At 51.5% G+C, this 14,117-nt stretch overlaps 1 protein-coding gene across 1 annotated transcript in view; it reads right to left on the bottom strand.

Annotated features, from left to right (window-relative positions):
- LOXL2 (lysyl oxidase like 2) overlaps positions 1-14,117 on the bottom strand; it is a 104,624-nt gene that overhangs the window by 33,805 nt on the left and 56,702 nt on the right. Inside the window, exons 4-5 of the mRNA XM_017885707.1 lie at positions 8,212-8,423; positions 652-874 (exon numbers count right to left, since the gene is read on the bottom strand). Coding sequence (XP_017741196.1) covers positions 652-874; positions 8,212-8,423 — 435 coding nt within the window. The remainder of the gene's footprint in view (positions 1-651; positions 875-8,211; positions 8,424-14,117) is intronic.

Raw genomic sequence — 14,117 nt, 5'->3', positions numbered from 1 at the left:
ACATACACACACCCCCCACACCCACACCCCTACACCCCCCACCCACGCCTATACACCCCCACACACTCCTACACACACGCCCATACACCCCCACACACACCCCCACACACTCATACACACATGCCGACACCCCCCCCACACACACACTCATAACACACTCATACACACATGCACGTGCTGTTTCACGTAAGTATAACGTGACTAATGTATGGATGACTTAGGATAATGGCAGGTTTTCTACCTTGGTGGAAGCTTTTTAAAATTGTTATCCTTTCTGTTGCAAAATAAACCAAACATGCTTGAAAACGTGTCGTTGACTGCATGTGCTTTTCAGAGTTGGGTCACATTTCCAGTTCTCCTTTGGGAACTGTGCAGGGGCGCAAGGTCCCTGTTACACACCCTTCATCATCTGCTCCTGCCGGGTAAGCAGACAGCACACAAACAGCCTATGACAACTGATGCTGGGGTAGTCTTCTCCCCCAGATGGTCCTTCTCTGCAGAGGGTGCTCGGGTCTCAGAGTAAAGCAGCCACGATGGTGATTCTCAGCTGAGGCCACCCTTCCTCACTCTCCTGGGGGATCCTGCCTACTCCCTCAACACCTCCCATCCCCTCCAGGTGCCAAGTGGCCACACCTCATGCCCTGTCCTCACCTCTGGCTTGTAGGCTTTCCGGAATCTCGAGGGTCCGTCAGGGCTGAAGACCTGCCCAGGCACACAACTCACTACGGCCGGCAGCCCATTCTCACAGGTGACATTCTTCATGGGGTCCAGTGACACCTGGGGGCCCAGCTTGCAGCTGGAGATGTGCGCCTCTGTGCCGGTGCAGTCCATGGAGAATGGCCAGTAACGCTGTTTCCTCCGTGAGGCAAACATTCTGCAGACGGTGGGAGGGGACAGGTGATCAGGGCATCATGACACCTATCCTGATTCCTTCTGCAACGAGGCAGAACAAGAGAGACTGGGCCCTGCTCCTGGAGCTCAGCCCTGCTTCACAGAGGGGTCCTAGCTCAGTCCATTCAGCCAGCATTCACTGAGCACCTCCTAACGCCAAGCGCCACACTGGGCACTGGGGTACAGGACCCACAGTGTGGACAAGGCCTCCTGCCCTCAGGCAGCTTTCATTCTAGGAAAGAAAGGACTTACTCAATGTAGTGAAGTAATAATAATAATGAAGCCCAAGAATACAGAATGCACAAAGGTATTTAAAACAGGTGAGATCCCTGGTCCTAGAAAACCCCTCACAGTCTAAGGTAAACCATTTGTTTACCCTAACTCTTCAGATAATTTCAACATAATTTGTTGTCATTCTGTTTTTTGTTTTTGTTTTTGTTTTGAGACACAGTCTCACTCTATCCCCCCAGGCAGAAGTGCAGTGGTGTAATCACTGCAATCACTGTAATCAAGCAATTCTCATGCCTCAGCCTCCTGAGTAGCTGGGACTACAGGTACCCGCCACCATGCCAAGCTAATTTTTGTATTTTTAATAGAGACGGGGTTTTGCCATGGCCAGGATGGTCTCAAACTCCTGATCTCAAGTGATCTGCCTGCCTTGGCCTCCCAAAGTGCTGGGATAATAGGCGTGGGCCAATGCGCCCAGCCTGTTGTCATTCTTTAGCTTTATTTTTCTTTGTCAATGAGCAGTACAAGCTGATTGCTAAACTCTCCCAGTGCTATACAAGATTAAATTTATATTTCCAATGAGAAGCAATGAAAACAGTCTTAAATTACTCCATCTGCTGAATCAAAGTACAATCTGCTTAGCAGTAGAAATTATAATGGAACAAAACTGCTGCTTCCTGCACCCAGGAAGATAAGTGAGGTTGAGGTTGTCTCTGTACCACATTCTAGGGAAGCCCTTAGCCTGTATTGCTAGCACAGGCAAAGTGTTCCTTTGTATGTTTCTTTTTTTTTTAAGGCAGAATATGGATGCAGGTAATTCAGTTGTTTTTTTTTTTTTTTTCTGAAACAGTAACCAACTGATAAATAACAGATTGGCTAACACAAAGGATACTGTACCTCAGTTTCTCATGTCCAAAATCAGTAGTAACAGTATCTACTTCACTAGATTGTTATGACAGTTTATTTATTTGTTGTTTTGTTTTTTTTTTTTTGAGATGGAGTCTCACTCTGTTGCCCAGGCTCAAGTGCTTTGGTGCGATCTCGGCTCACTGCAACCTCCGCCTCCCAGGTTCAAGCAATTCTCCTGCTTCAGCCTCCCGCGTAACTGGGATTACAGGTACCTGCCACCACACTGCCTAATTTTGTATTTTTAGTAGAGACAGGGTTTCACTGTTTTGGCGAGGCTGGTCTCGAACTCCTAACCTCAGGTAATCTGCCTCCCTTGGGCTCCCAAAGTATTGGGAATTATAGGCATGAGCCACCACGTTGGGCCATAAATCTGTATTTGGAGGTAGTGTCCAAATTTCTGCAAAGTCATATCATTGTAAGGAGGTCTTGGCAGGAGACTCCTTCACCCCATCTGGGTTCCCATGACTCTAGCCCTTAAGCAGAGGCCAGCACTCTGGAGAGGTTGAGGTCTCTGGGACCAGGGTGGTCTCGAACTCCTGACCACAGGTGATCTGCCCACCTCTGTCTCCCAAAGTGCTGGGATTACAGGCATGTGCCACTGTGCCTGGCCTGTGGTGACAGTTTAAATTCGTTAATACTTGTCACTTAAAATAGTGCCCAGACATAGGAAGGGCTACATAAGAGTTTGTGAAATAAATAAGTAAATAAATAAAACTGTATTTGGTTAAAGAAAAAAAGAAAAAGAAGAGTGAGAGGAGGGAGGGATTCCATGGTTGGAGTGATGAGAGACGACTTTACAGAAGAGAAGACTTTAAATTGGGCCCTGAATGATGGTGGAATTCGAAACAAAGGAGGTCCAGGAAGGCCCTGCTGCCTGCTCATGCCAACCCAGTTTTTCAGGGCCCATGTGCTTGTCCCTGCATGGCAGGACCCAGTGAGATGCCAGAAGGAGCCAGCAGAGGGGCCTCACTGGGCAGGCTGACCCCAAGACAGGGCAGAGGCGAGATCCCATCCCTGCTGGTCCAGCAGCCCTGGAAGTACCTCCTTTATCTCAGTGTGAATGGGGTGTGAAGACAGAGGAAGGGCAAATCCTACAGACACAGTTATCATCTCTCCTTAACCCAAATCTGAGACTTGTTAGAATTCTAGTGTGCCTGTGAACGCAATGACACGGAATCTTGCCGAGGACTATCCTGGCAAATCCAGGGTGCGTGCTCACCACAGCGGCAGCCCAGAGCAGAGAACTGCTCAGGAGGGCTATTAATAATTCCAGGAACCACTGCCCTCCCGACACACTTCCTGCAAGGCCCCTGCACTTGGAAGCCTACAGCATGTTCCATGACGCCCCAACAAGGGGCGGGAGAAGATACTCGGGGGGAACACCAGCTGCTCAAGGATTGGTCAGACCTCACCACCTGCCTTGGCTCAGGAAAACCCCTCTGCTTCTAGCCGTCAGTCAGCGCCACCCTCTCCAGGAACAGATGTCCTGCGTTCTAACTGGACAATGCAGAGCCCACAGCAAACAACTGTCCCCAGCAGCCCAGATCCCTCTGACATCAGCCCCCAGGAATGTGCTGCAGACCCTCTAGCACATTCAGGCCTCGCTGAGGCGCCCCTCCCCTCCCCTCCTCCATCCCAGTGTTTCACTGGGGACAGGCCTCCGAGCTGCAGACAGAGGCCCTCGGAGGGTGGTGGACAGCCCACTCGGCTCCAGGCCTGGAGACTGGAGGGGTGACTGGAGTGAGTGAAGCAGCCTTGGGTGGAGTGGAGAGGGAAGCCTGCCTGTGAAAGAGGCAGCTAGGCCAATAGCTGGACTGTAGGAAGAACATGAAGCTGGACTGATTCAACCAAGAGTCCTACCCACCAGCGCTCCCCTGACCTAGAGTGAAGGCAGATGTGGGATTCTGCCAGCTGCTGAGTACAACTATTTCTATGATGCTTTCTGGAAGTGGGGAAATAGCACAGGATGGATTTGAGATGGACTTAAGCTAAAACCCCATAAGCCCCCACTTTGATGTTCTCGGTCTCTTAGAATTAGTGTCAGCTCAGAACCAGTGGCTACTAGTCCAAAAGATCTGATTATTTCCTTTTCTCCAATGCACGCTCATCCTGGTGAAAGGTGCCTTTGGAGAACTGGGAGAAAGAATACAGTATAAATTTCTGGCAGGGTACCAGGGTGCTTCCTTGAGGGTACCCAGCCTTTCCCTCATTCAAGAACTGGTAAAACTGGCTCAAGTATGGGAATGGATTGAGGGGTCATGACTCTGCTTTTATGATTCAGGATAGACTTTTGTTTGCTCGGCCTAGAACTTTTCTGCTTATACAGATTATTAAGTACGAACTTAGTAGGCTTCCTGTCTATTTCACATCGAGGAACACCATGATCAACCAGCCAACACCACAGGTCTGCAGCAGTCAGACTGATCGCTGCTTTGACTCCACTGTCCAATAGGGTCAGCACGTCCACCTTTGGCAGTACTACAGCCACAGGACCCCTGCCACCCTGGAGCCAATTACTCCCATCGCATTCAGGTTCCTGGTTCAGTGGCTGCTGTTCCTGCTGTGAGTCCTGGCCTTCAGAGAAGAGTGATCACAGCTCCTCAAGGAGGCTGAGGCTCCTTTCATATATTTACTTTTCACCGTCAAGGTGAAAGGCGTGTCTTCAGGACAGTGTGGGTGAGGAGGTCTTAAAGGTAAGATCCATTCTAACATTCAACCTCCCTAAGCTTTTGAATTCTGTCTTCTACACACAACAGAGGCAGGGTCAGCATTTCTACTTACTCACTGTAGGCCACACTTTGGTCCACATTTCAGTCAATCAACCAAGCAAACCGCTGGAGGCCTTTCTAACTTCCTGAGCTGCAACATTAAATGCAGAATCTCTGCTTAGAGAGCTCATTTCAATTAAATGATGTCAGTATTGAGATCCTACTTTCGGGAGAACAAAATCATGAGTACAAAATGCTCCCTCCCGGCACCAGGAATGGGGGCCTGCAGTTTAAGCTTCATTAGCTTCAAGGTACATGCATTGCACCCCAGCCCAATGTGGAAGTCAGTGCCATGGCCAAGCCAATCAGAGAGCAGCCCTTGGTGAGGAGCCCCTGACTCTATCTGTGGCTGCACCCCTGACTCTATCTGTGGCTGCAGAGGCCTCTGGGGTGTGTGCAGGTAACTGGGGGGTATTAGTCCATTCTCATGCTACTAATAAGGACATACCCGAGCCTGGGTAACGTATAAAGGAAAAAGGTTCAATAAACTCAACAGCTCCACATGGCTGGGGAGGCCTCACAATCACGGCGGAAGGTGAAGGAGGAGCAAAGACACGTCTTACACGACAGCAGGCAAGACAGCGTGTGCAGGAGAACTGGCCTTTATAAAACCATCAGGTCTCATGAGACTTATTCACTATCATGAGAACAGCATGGGAAAAACCCAGTCCCATGATTCAGTTACCTCCCACTGGGTCCCTCCCACGACATGTGGGGTTATGGGAGCTACAGTTCAAGATGAGATGTGGGTGGGGACACAGTCAAACCATATCACTGGGGGAAGCAGAGGTGCTGAGGGAGAGCTGCAGTTGGAGGCCGGGGGCAGCTCTAAGGCTTCCGAGTGGGCACCAGCCCAGCAGGTTCACAGAGGGAGCCAGTCCAGTAAGGCAGCAGTGGAGCGGGGGGCCCAAGATGGGGGGGGCCCTCAGGGGTTAAGCAGGTGAGTTTCTGAGGCTATAAGGTCCTTCAGGGACCTTGGTGGATACATGGAGATTACTAACTCCACCCCAGACTGAGAATTACTTTGAAAATAATTTCCTGCATAGAGTGGGCAGTGCTGCATGGCGGGAGGGAAGGGGTCCCTTCTTGGGCCTCAGAGGTGTGCTGCCAGCAACAGCAGCCACAGACTGTAGGAAGAGGGAAAGGGACACGGGAAAGATGCAACCGGAAGCCACTGCTTCAAGTGCCAGGCAGCGGGGTGGTCCTCAGTCTGGCTTCCAGACCTCTGCAGTCCTCAGCCTCTGAGCAGGGCCCATTGATATCCCTAGCCCCAGGCCAGTCCTGCCCCAGCCCTCAGACTGGCCAGTGCTTCTGAGCTGGCCCTACCCCAGGGAGAATAGGAGCTGCAACGGGGCCAGCAGGTAGAGACTGCTGGGTGGTGCTCTCCCTGGAGCAGACCTGGGCTGTCCTGCAGGCTCTGCTGGGTGTGGGCTGTGACACCCTGAGTCCACTGCCCGTCAGGCCTCTTCCATGCAGATCCAGGGCTTAGGCCAGTGGTCTCTGAGCCTTACAATTCCCTAGGAGTCCTAGCCCTTTGCTGGCAGTTTAGCCCCAACAGCCCACAGAGGCACAGAAAGTCTTCCCAGGACCTTTCTCTTTGGGGCACATGTAGGCCTAACTGTCAACTGACTCCCAGACACGAACACAAAATGACAGGGACAAGCAGAGAAGGTCATGCTTCCCCTCCAACTCCTCCGCTAGGAAGGCCGCCTCATCTCTCCAGCTAGAAGGCTGCAGGAGGGGCTGGTTTCCAGCAGCTTCTGTTCTTCATCTCCCATCCTGCAGACAGCACCACCCACCACCCCCTCCTTGGATTGCTCTCAGCCTTGGAAGCCTCGTCCTCCCTGTCCTTGAAAAGGCAAGCCATAGACGCGAGGGTGGGAGAGGCAGGGAGGGGGTTCCAATCCAGCACGTAACAGGATTACCCAGGGCCCAGCTGCTGAAACTGGCCTAAGATCAACTCCTCAAAAGCCAAGAAGGACTCTGGACTGGCCATGGTTGGGATATGGCTTCCAAACGTCATCTGAATGAGGCGCGTGCTGTCCAGCTCGGAACTGTGCCAGGCTAGGGGCACTGGTAGGGCCAGCCAGGTAGGAAGCCTGCCAGGGAGGGGGTTTGCTTTTCTTGGCTCCAATTGGTAAGAAAAGCTGAGAAGGTGTCACCAAGGAAGGAGTCAGGTGGGAGTTCTCCAAAGTACTCAGAGGATGGCGACTCCTGGTGCCAACAGGAAGGTCTGGGCCATGTCTGGGGACTGGGATCACCATGGTGGTCACCCTGGGGTGTTGTGTGCTTACCCAACTGGGCAGCTCTGTGGCCGCACTCATTCACCCACATACGGGGCTGGGGGCTGGGATCAAAGTATGGCCCACCCCATCCAAGCAGGGCTGGGCCAGGGTCAGGGAGGGATACGTGGTCTGCCCAGCACCCCAGGGAGCTGGTGAGTAGAGCTGGGGCTTCAAGTCAGGTCTCCTGACATGGAAGCCATGTCTTTTCTTCCTCTGATTTGGAAGGAAAGAGACAGTGCTAAGAGTCTGCACATCTGGACACAGGGGACCTCCAGAGGCCAGGATCTGCCCCTTCCTGGTTCTATCACCTTTCTCCAGTTTACTCAATTCTAAAATAGACTCCTATTTCCCAGTGGTGTTGTGAGGATTAAATGACTGAGAATAGTGCCGCCATACTGTAAGCCTTTAGTAAAGAGATGCTACTATTCCTATCATTATTAAGAGGAGGGAGGAAGACCCCATGACCAATCAAGTACCCCAAGTATGTGCAGCCATCAGCTTGTTGGGGTGCTGGAATCCTTCCACTGGATACCCCTTAAGTCAAACGACTCCAGGTTCTGTCCCTGTCTACTTCTTTCCCCCACTGGGAAATATTAACCTTAGAGACCATCACAGCATTGTCAGATTTAACTGGGATTGGATGAAGTGAGCTGCATTGATCAGTTTCTCAACTACCTGCTGCAATTTCCAGATTTCTCAGAAGAATCATTTGCCGAGGGCACGTAAACATTTCTTCTTACGTTGGTGTTGTCTCTGCTCGGCCTGGCCAGGGTATTGTCCTAGCTTAGCTCATGCAGTCCCTGAGCTGGCCGGCAGCACCCCGAACTGGGGTTATCTGGAATGGGGATACCTTGCACCTCACTGCTGCAATATGCCTTCCCTCAGGCTACTCTAGGGGATTAGGGTCTATCTCCTATAGACGCGTGCGTTCCTCAAGGGTAAGGATGCCACGGGGTGCCCTTGAACTTGCTGCCTGGCCTGGCCCAGGAGCTCTGTGCAGGCTGCCTGCAGGGATACTAGCTGGCCTGGCCATGCCTGGCCAAGGAAAGGCCACCGCCAAGGTGGACTCTTTTAACTAGGTAGGCAGGGCAGATACCCTCAAAACCACCTGTTTGGTGCAGTCCTCTTACTTGTACACTTTGGTGTTGTATGTCCTCTCCCCAGGGAAGCCGAACATGCCGCAGACCACGCGGGAATTCTTGGCCGTCCAGTGCTTGTCACAGATCTGCTTCCAGGTCTTGCCCTCCTTCACCTCCACGTAGCCCTCTGTCACCGGGGTGCGCTTGCGGTAGGTCGAGAGGATGGCTCGAATCCGAATGTCCTCCACCTGGATATTCAGGTTCTGGGAAGAAGGAGGTGTGGAAGGAGAGGGTTACCCTTCTGGCCTGGCTGCAGACACACCAGGCAACCAGTCCTTCTTTAGTGATTACCAGCCGGGCCTGCTGCTGGCCTGCCTGTGCCCTTAGGCCCCGCAGTAAGCTCTGGGCACCTCCGAGGGGCACACGGCCCAAGCTGCAGTTAGAAAGCGCTATGCATGGGAGGTAGTGAGGTTGCCAGGACCCAACAGGGAGTGGGGTGACCTGGAACAGTCAGAGAAGACTCGGAGAGCCCATGGGCTTCTCCCACATCCAAACCTAAGATCTTGGAGAGCAAAGGGCAGCGGACTCCTCCTGCACAGGCCTCGAAATAAATGCATGGGAGAGAAAGTGTTCTTTGAATGTGGATTTTGCATTTCACTCCAAAGTACTTGTGTATGTGCCTGTGTGTCTGTGTGTGTCTCCCTGATTCATCTTTCAGTAAAACTTGAGTTTCAGATAGAGGAGCCCCAGATGTCCTGAAGCTGGTGGTGCCACCCTGCAGACTACTTTATACCCCAGGGGTGGGCACTTCTCTGTTCAAAAATCCTTAGAGAGGCCTGAGAGAAGGGACAGGGCTTAGAGAGAAAGGAAGCAGAGATTCCTGGCGTTGAGTGTACTGTGTGCAGAGACCCACACCCGCCTGGCAGGGATCAGGGAGGTAGGGTTGGGGACAACTATTTGGCTGCAGCAAGGAAAGGAGAGACTGCAAACACTTTTGAGGTTCCCTTCCCATACCCACCCCACCCATCTATCTGTGGAGTAAAGGACAGGGGCTGGGGTCAGGGTTGGAAAAATTAATTGGCAGGGCTCTTTGGGAGGAAGTAGAGGAGGGGCATGGGCGGGAGGAAGGCGCCTGCCTCCCTGCCACATGAGCGCTCCTCCTCTCTCGACGTGGAGCTGGAATGTCCCTGTACCACCTAGACCTCCCGGGGATCTGGAGGAGAGGGGGCCTCAAGAGGCTAAGCTGGATGAGAGGAGCAGAGGTTCCCTGGAGTTACGGTGGCACTTTTTAATGCCTTTCCAAGACATGCCATAACAGGTTCCAAATTCTATGGAACGCCCTCCCGAATCAGTCACGGCCAGCCATCACCAGCTCTTCCAACAGTCCCTGACTGAGTCCCTGCCTCCGTCTGTCTGCCACGGGGCCAGTCACCAAAGAGCCTCTTTTTTCTTTTAATTAATTAATTCTTAATCTTCTTTGAGGCAGGGTCTCACTCTGTTGCCCAGGCTGGAGTGCAGTGGTGTGATCAGGGCTCACTGCCGTTTCCATATCCTGGGCTCAAGCAATCCTCCTGTTTCAGTCTCCCAAGTAGCTGGGAGTACAGGTGTGCACCACCATGCCCAGCTAATTCAAAAATATATTTCAGAGACGAGGTCTCACTATGTTGCCTAAGCTAGTTTCGAACTCCGGGCCTCAAGGTATCCTCCTACCTCAGCCTCCCGAAGTGCTGGAATTACAGGTATGAGGCACTGCAGCCGGCTCTTTCTAAAACACAGATCTAACCTTGTCCCTTGGCTAGCTCCTCTTTGTCTGTGTAATACCCTAATATTAAGCAAAATGCTCTCAGCCATTCAGGACTGATTCCACCTATGCCTCCAGCCCCCTCACTGTTCCTAGCTTCACATGGATCCGCAAACACCATGAATTGCAGCATATAATAGCAACAGCTACTGCAAAGCACGCGCCAGGTGCCCCGCCCTATGCGAAGTGCGTTCTCCTACTTAACCCTCGCATGCTGTAATGAGGTGGTTGATAGCTATTACCATCCCCATCTTACAGATGAGAATACCAGCTGACTCCAGTTCCCTCCCCAGGGCCACCCCGAGGTGCAGGGGAAGACACACACACTGTGAGTGGGTCAGGGACTGGGAGGTGGGGCTGGTCCAAGCGGGGCTGGAAGGCAGGAGGAACCCAGCGCCCCAACTGCCCCAGCCCTGTCCAGCCGAAATGCAAATGAACGACGAGTTTGAACAGAACCATTCTTTGGGTGCCCAGGGATTCAGGTCTCCTTGCCACAGCCTTCAGGGTCTACAGCCAGGCCATGCTCTCAGGTCCTGAAAGGCGGTGGAAAGTACGTGGCCCTGGAGTGATGGCACTTGGCTCCGTTTCCTTTCCACCACAGCAGAAGGAATGCTGCCAGCAGCAGGATTATGCCTTCCAGTCTGGATGCTGGATCCTTTACAGCCTCATTCAGGCCGCAGGACCCGTGCCACCAAGACACGTGGACAGGGGCGAGCCAAGAAAGGGCCTGAGGTCTAAACCCAGCCCACGAGCCAGCCCTCTTCTGTCTCTTCCCACTTCAGGAGGCCGGGCTGGAATTCCAGTGTGTAACTGTCATGCCCAGGAGGAAAGTTACTGCCTAGCATCAGGCCTGTGCTTCACGGGGCCGGCGGCCCAGGCTGACCTTCAGTTCACAGATCCTTTCCCCTGTATTGGGCAGCAGTGCCGGCTCACTGCAGGGAAGATGTGACCCCTAGCACCTGGCCTCCACAGGAGGAGGAAGAAGGCCCAGCTGGAGGAGCTCAGTAGACCCCACTGGAAAGAGTTACGCAGGCCAGCATACATCAACCCAAATGCCAAGGGAGCTTGCACTGGTTCCTGCGATGATGCGGGACAGGTTCCTCCACTGAATATGGCTGGTGGGAAGAGCCTCGGGGGCTCTACGATGAAGGCAATGCAACCCGGAGAAAAGAAGGAGCTAGCACCAGGGGTCATCATCCTCATTCTTCCACTGACTCACTGCATATGAGTTTATGAATCTCTGTGTGTGTTTGCATGGTGATATGTGCTTGATGGTCCGTGTGTGTGTGTGGTGTGTATCTCTGGGTCTGTGTGTGTGCACGGTGGTATACGCATGATGGTGTGTTTCTGAGTGTCTGTATGTCCATGTGTCATATGAGCCCCTGTATAAGTCTCTGTGTGTGTCTCTCTGGGATTGTGTATCTCTGGGATTGTGTCTGTGTGCATGATGATGTATGCACGACAGGGTTGTGTGTGTGTGCCTGTGTGTCAAGTGGGTCTCCGTGTACTCTCTCTGTATGTGTCTGACACATGGGTCTCTGAATGTGTAAAGTATACATCTATTTGTGTGTCTTGTGGAGGGGGAAATTCTGAAAGGATCTTGTTCCTTGCAAGGCCTTAGGAAAAGTCAGGATATGCTTTGCATTCATTCCTTCAAACTGGAACATCTTCTCTTCTTCTCCCTCCAAAGAACCAAAGCCTTCCCAGTCTTTAAGGCGCAAATCCATCTTATTCATTCATTCATTTAACAAAATGCAGTCTCTGCCCTCCCTGGGCCTTGCTGGGCTTCCTCCTTACACCCCAACCCCAGCAGCTTTGAATAATGACAGCTATGGGCATCATTTATTAAACACCAATTAATTGCAGGCTAGGTTTCATTCAGAAAACTTGACATCCACTCCATTATTTAATCCCCATGGCAGCTTTCAAGATGGCTCATGGTCCACCCGTTTAGAGGTAAAAACATGACAAATCTTCGCAAGCTTTTGGAAGTTACCCAAGTTCACACAGCCAATAAGTAGGTAAACAAGTATGCAAATCGAGTTCTGACTCCAAACCTGTGCTCCAGGCTCATAATGACCACTGGTCTCTGAGCAGTCCTCATCTCATGCCTGTGTCCAATACATTGTCTGGTACTGAGAGTGACTCACCCAGGGCAGGGCCTCGGGCTCAGAATTCTGGGTGTCCCCTTCAACCAGCTGAAAGGTGCTGGTGCTGTGCACATTGCAAGCCCAGCGCCCCATGTCGAGGGGCAGTGAGTCAGACTGGATTGTGTACGTGAAGGGAGAGCTGGGCTCCTGACATTCTTGTCTTCAGGCCAGCGGGAGGAGGCAGGAAAACCCTCTGGGGCACACATTCGATGCTCACACTAGCTAACCAGCTCACAGAGACTTAGTTAGACCTCTTAGAAAACACACACACTTCACTGCTGTGGCATCCCTTCCATGACCACAAGTGTTAGGATATTTTTTGCCCCAGGAGTTTGGTCCCAAAAGTGAAGAGAAAGTTTGAAATATTGAAATATACACACTTTTTTTCTTGTTTTTAAGTGAAAGGCACTCTAGACTTGCTCGTTTAAAATTCAGCTCCAAATGCCAGAAGCTGGTCAAGCACCCTGCACATATTAAAATTCAAGCTCAAACCTGATGCTGTCCCTCTTGCCAGAGATAACAGTGCACCCAGGCCTCCAGAAAGCTTCCCTTCAAGAGAGACACAGAAACTCTGGGAAGTGTGGTCCTCAGAGCTCATCACATCCTCCAGCAGGGCCTGAGGCTCTGGGAGTGATTTGCATCCACTCCCAGAAGGGAAACCCAAGGCACAGCCAGGCAAGGGACTTGTCACTTCGGCTGGAGAGGAAAGGAGCTCTGGGTTCTGACTCTCAGGTTTATGCCTGAATGACATTTAACATTTGCAGCATCTGCTCATGACTTGCCAATTCCAGGATGCGATAGTCTGGATCTGTCGCCAACAAGGAATAATCACCCATTTTGAAAGTCTAGCTGGAAGATGCATCAGGAAAAAGTACAAGGAGAAGCAAGTCGAGCAAGCCAGACTACATGAATCCACATTACAGTTGCCCTAAACTCTCAGCACTAGGCACGCTGGCAAGGCTGGGTCTTAGCTCAGCAGTCATTCTCCTTCCCGCTGTTCTAGAAGTCGTAATATCAGCCCAGGCTTTCTGACCTGAGAAGTCATCCTGGGGGTGAGGAGGGGTGGGAGGATCATGCTGGGAAGACATAACATCATGCCAACATCTCAACGAGAATGCATGAGTGTCAACTCTAGACAGCCTCTGCTCACCTTGCATGCAGCCTCCCACAACCACCAGTAAGTTCCTGCATCTTACTCTCAGAGCCTGCAGCTTTCTTACTTTGGCTATTTAAAAATAAAACAGGGCCGGGAGTGGTGACTCACACCTCTAATCCCAGCACTTTGGGAGGCTGAGGTGAGCAGATCACTTGAGATCAGGAGTTCAAGACCAGCCTGGCCAACATGGTGAGACCCTATCTCTACTAAAACGAAGAAACAAACAACACAAAAAATAGCTGGTCATGGTGGTGCATGCCTGTAATCCCAGCAACTCAGGAGGCTGAGGCAGGAGAATCACTTGAATTCGGGAGGTGGGGATTGCAGTGAGCCAAGATTGTGCCACCATACTCCAGCTGAGGTGACTCAGTTGAGCAAGACTCTATCTCAAAAATAAATACATAAATAGGTGGGGCGTGGTGGCTCACGCCTATGATCCCAGTACTTTGGGAGGCTGAGGTGAGTGGACCATTTGAGGTCAGGACCAGCCTGACCAACATGGTGAAACCTCATCTCTACTAAAAATACAAAAAAAAAAAAAAAAAAATTAGCTGGGCATCTGTAATCCCAGTTACTCGGGAGGCTGAGGCAGAAGAATCACTTGAACCCGGGAGGTGGAGCTGGCAGTAAGCTGAGACTGCGCCACTGCACTTCAGCCTGGGTGAAAGACCAAGACTCTGTTTCAAAAAAATATAAATAAATAAATAATAAAAACAAAACAGGCTGGGTGTGGTGGCTCACACCTATCATCTTCATGCTTTGAGAAGCTGAGGCAAGAGGATGGCTTGAGGCCAGAAGTCCAACACCAGCCTAGGCAACAGAATGAGACCTCATTTCTAAAAAAAAAAAA

This window comes from Rhinopithecus bieti, unplaced genomic scaffold, assembly GCF_001698545.2.
Source record: "Rhinopithecus bieti isolate Rb0 unplaced genomic scaffold, ASM169854v2 scaffold_315, whole genome shotgun sequence".
NCBI lineage: Eukaryota > Metazoa > Chordata > Mammalia > Primates > Cercopithecidae > Rhinopithecus > Rhinopithecus bieti.
The sequence above is the reverse complement of the archived record's forward strand: the minus strand, read 5'-3'. Positions and strand labels throughout refer to the sequence as shown.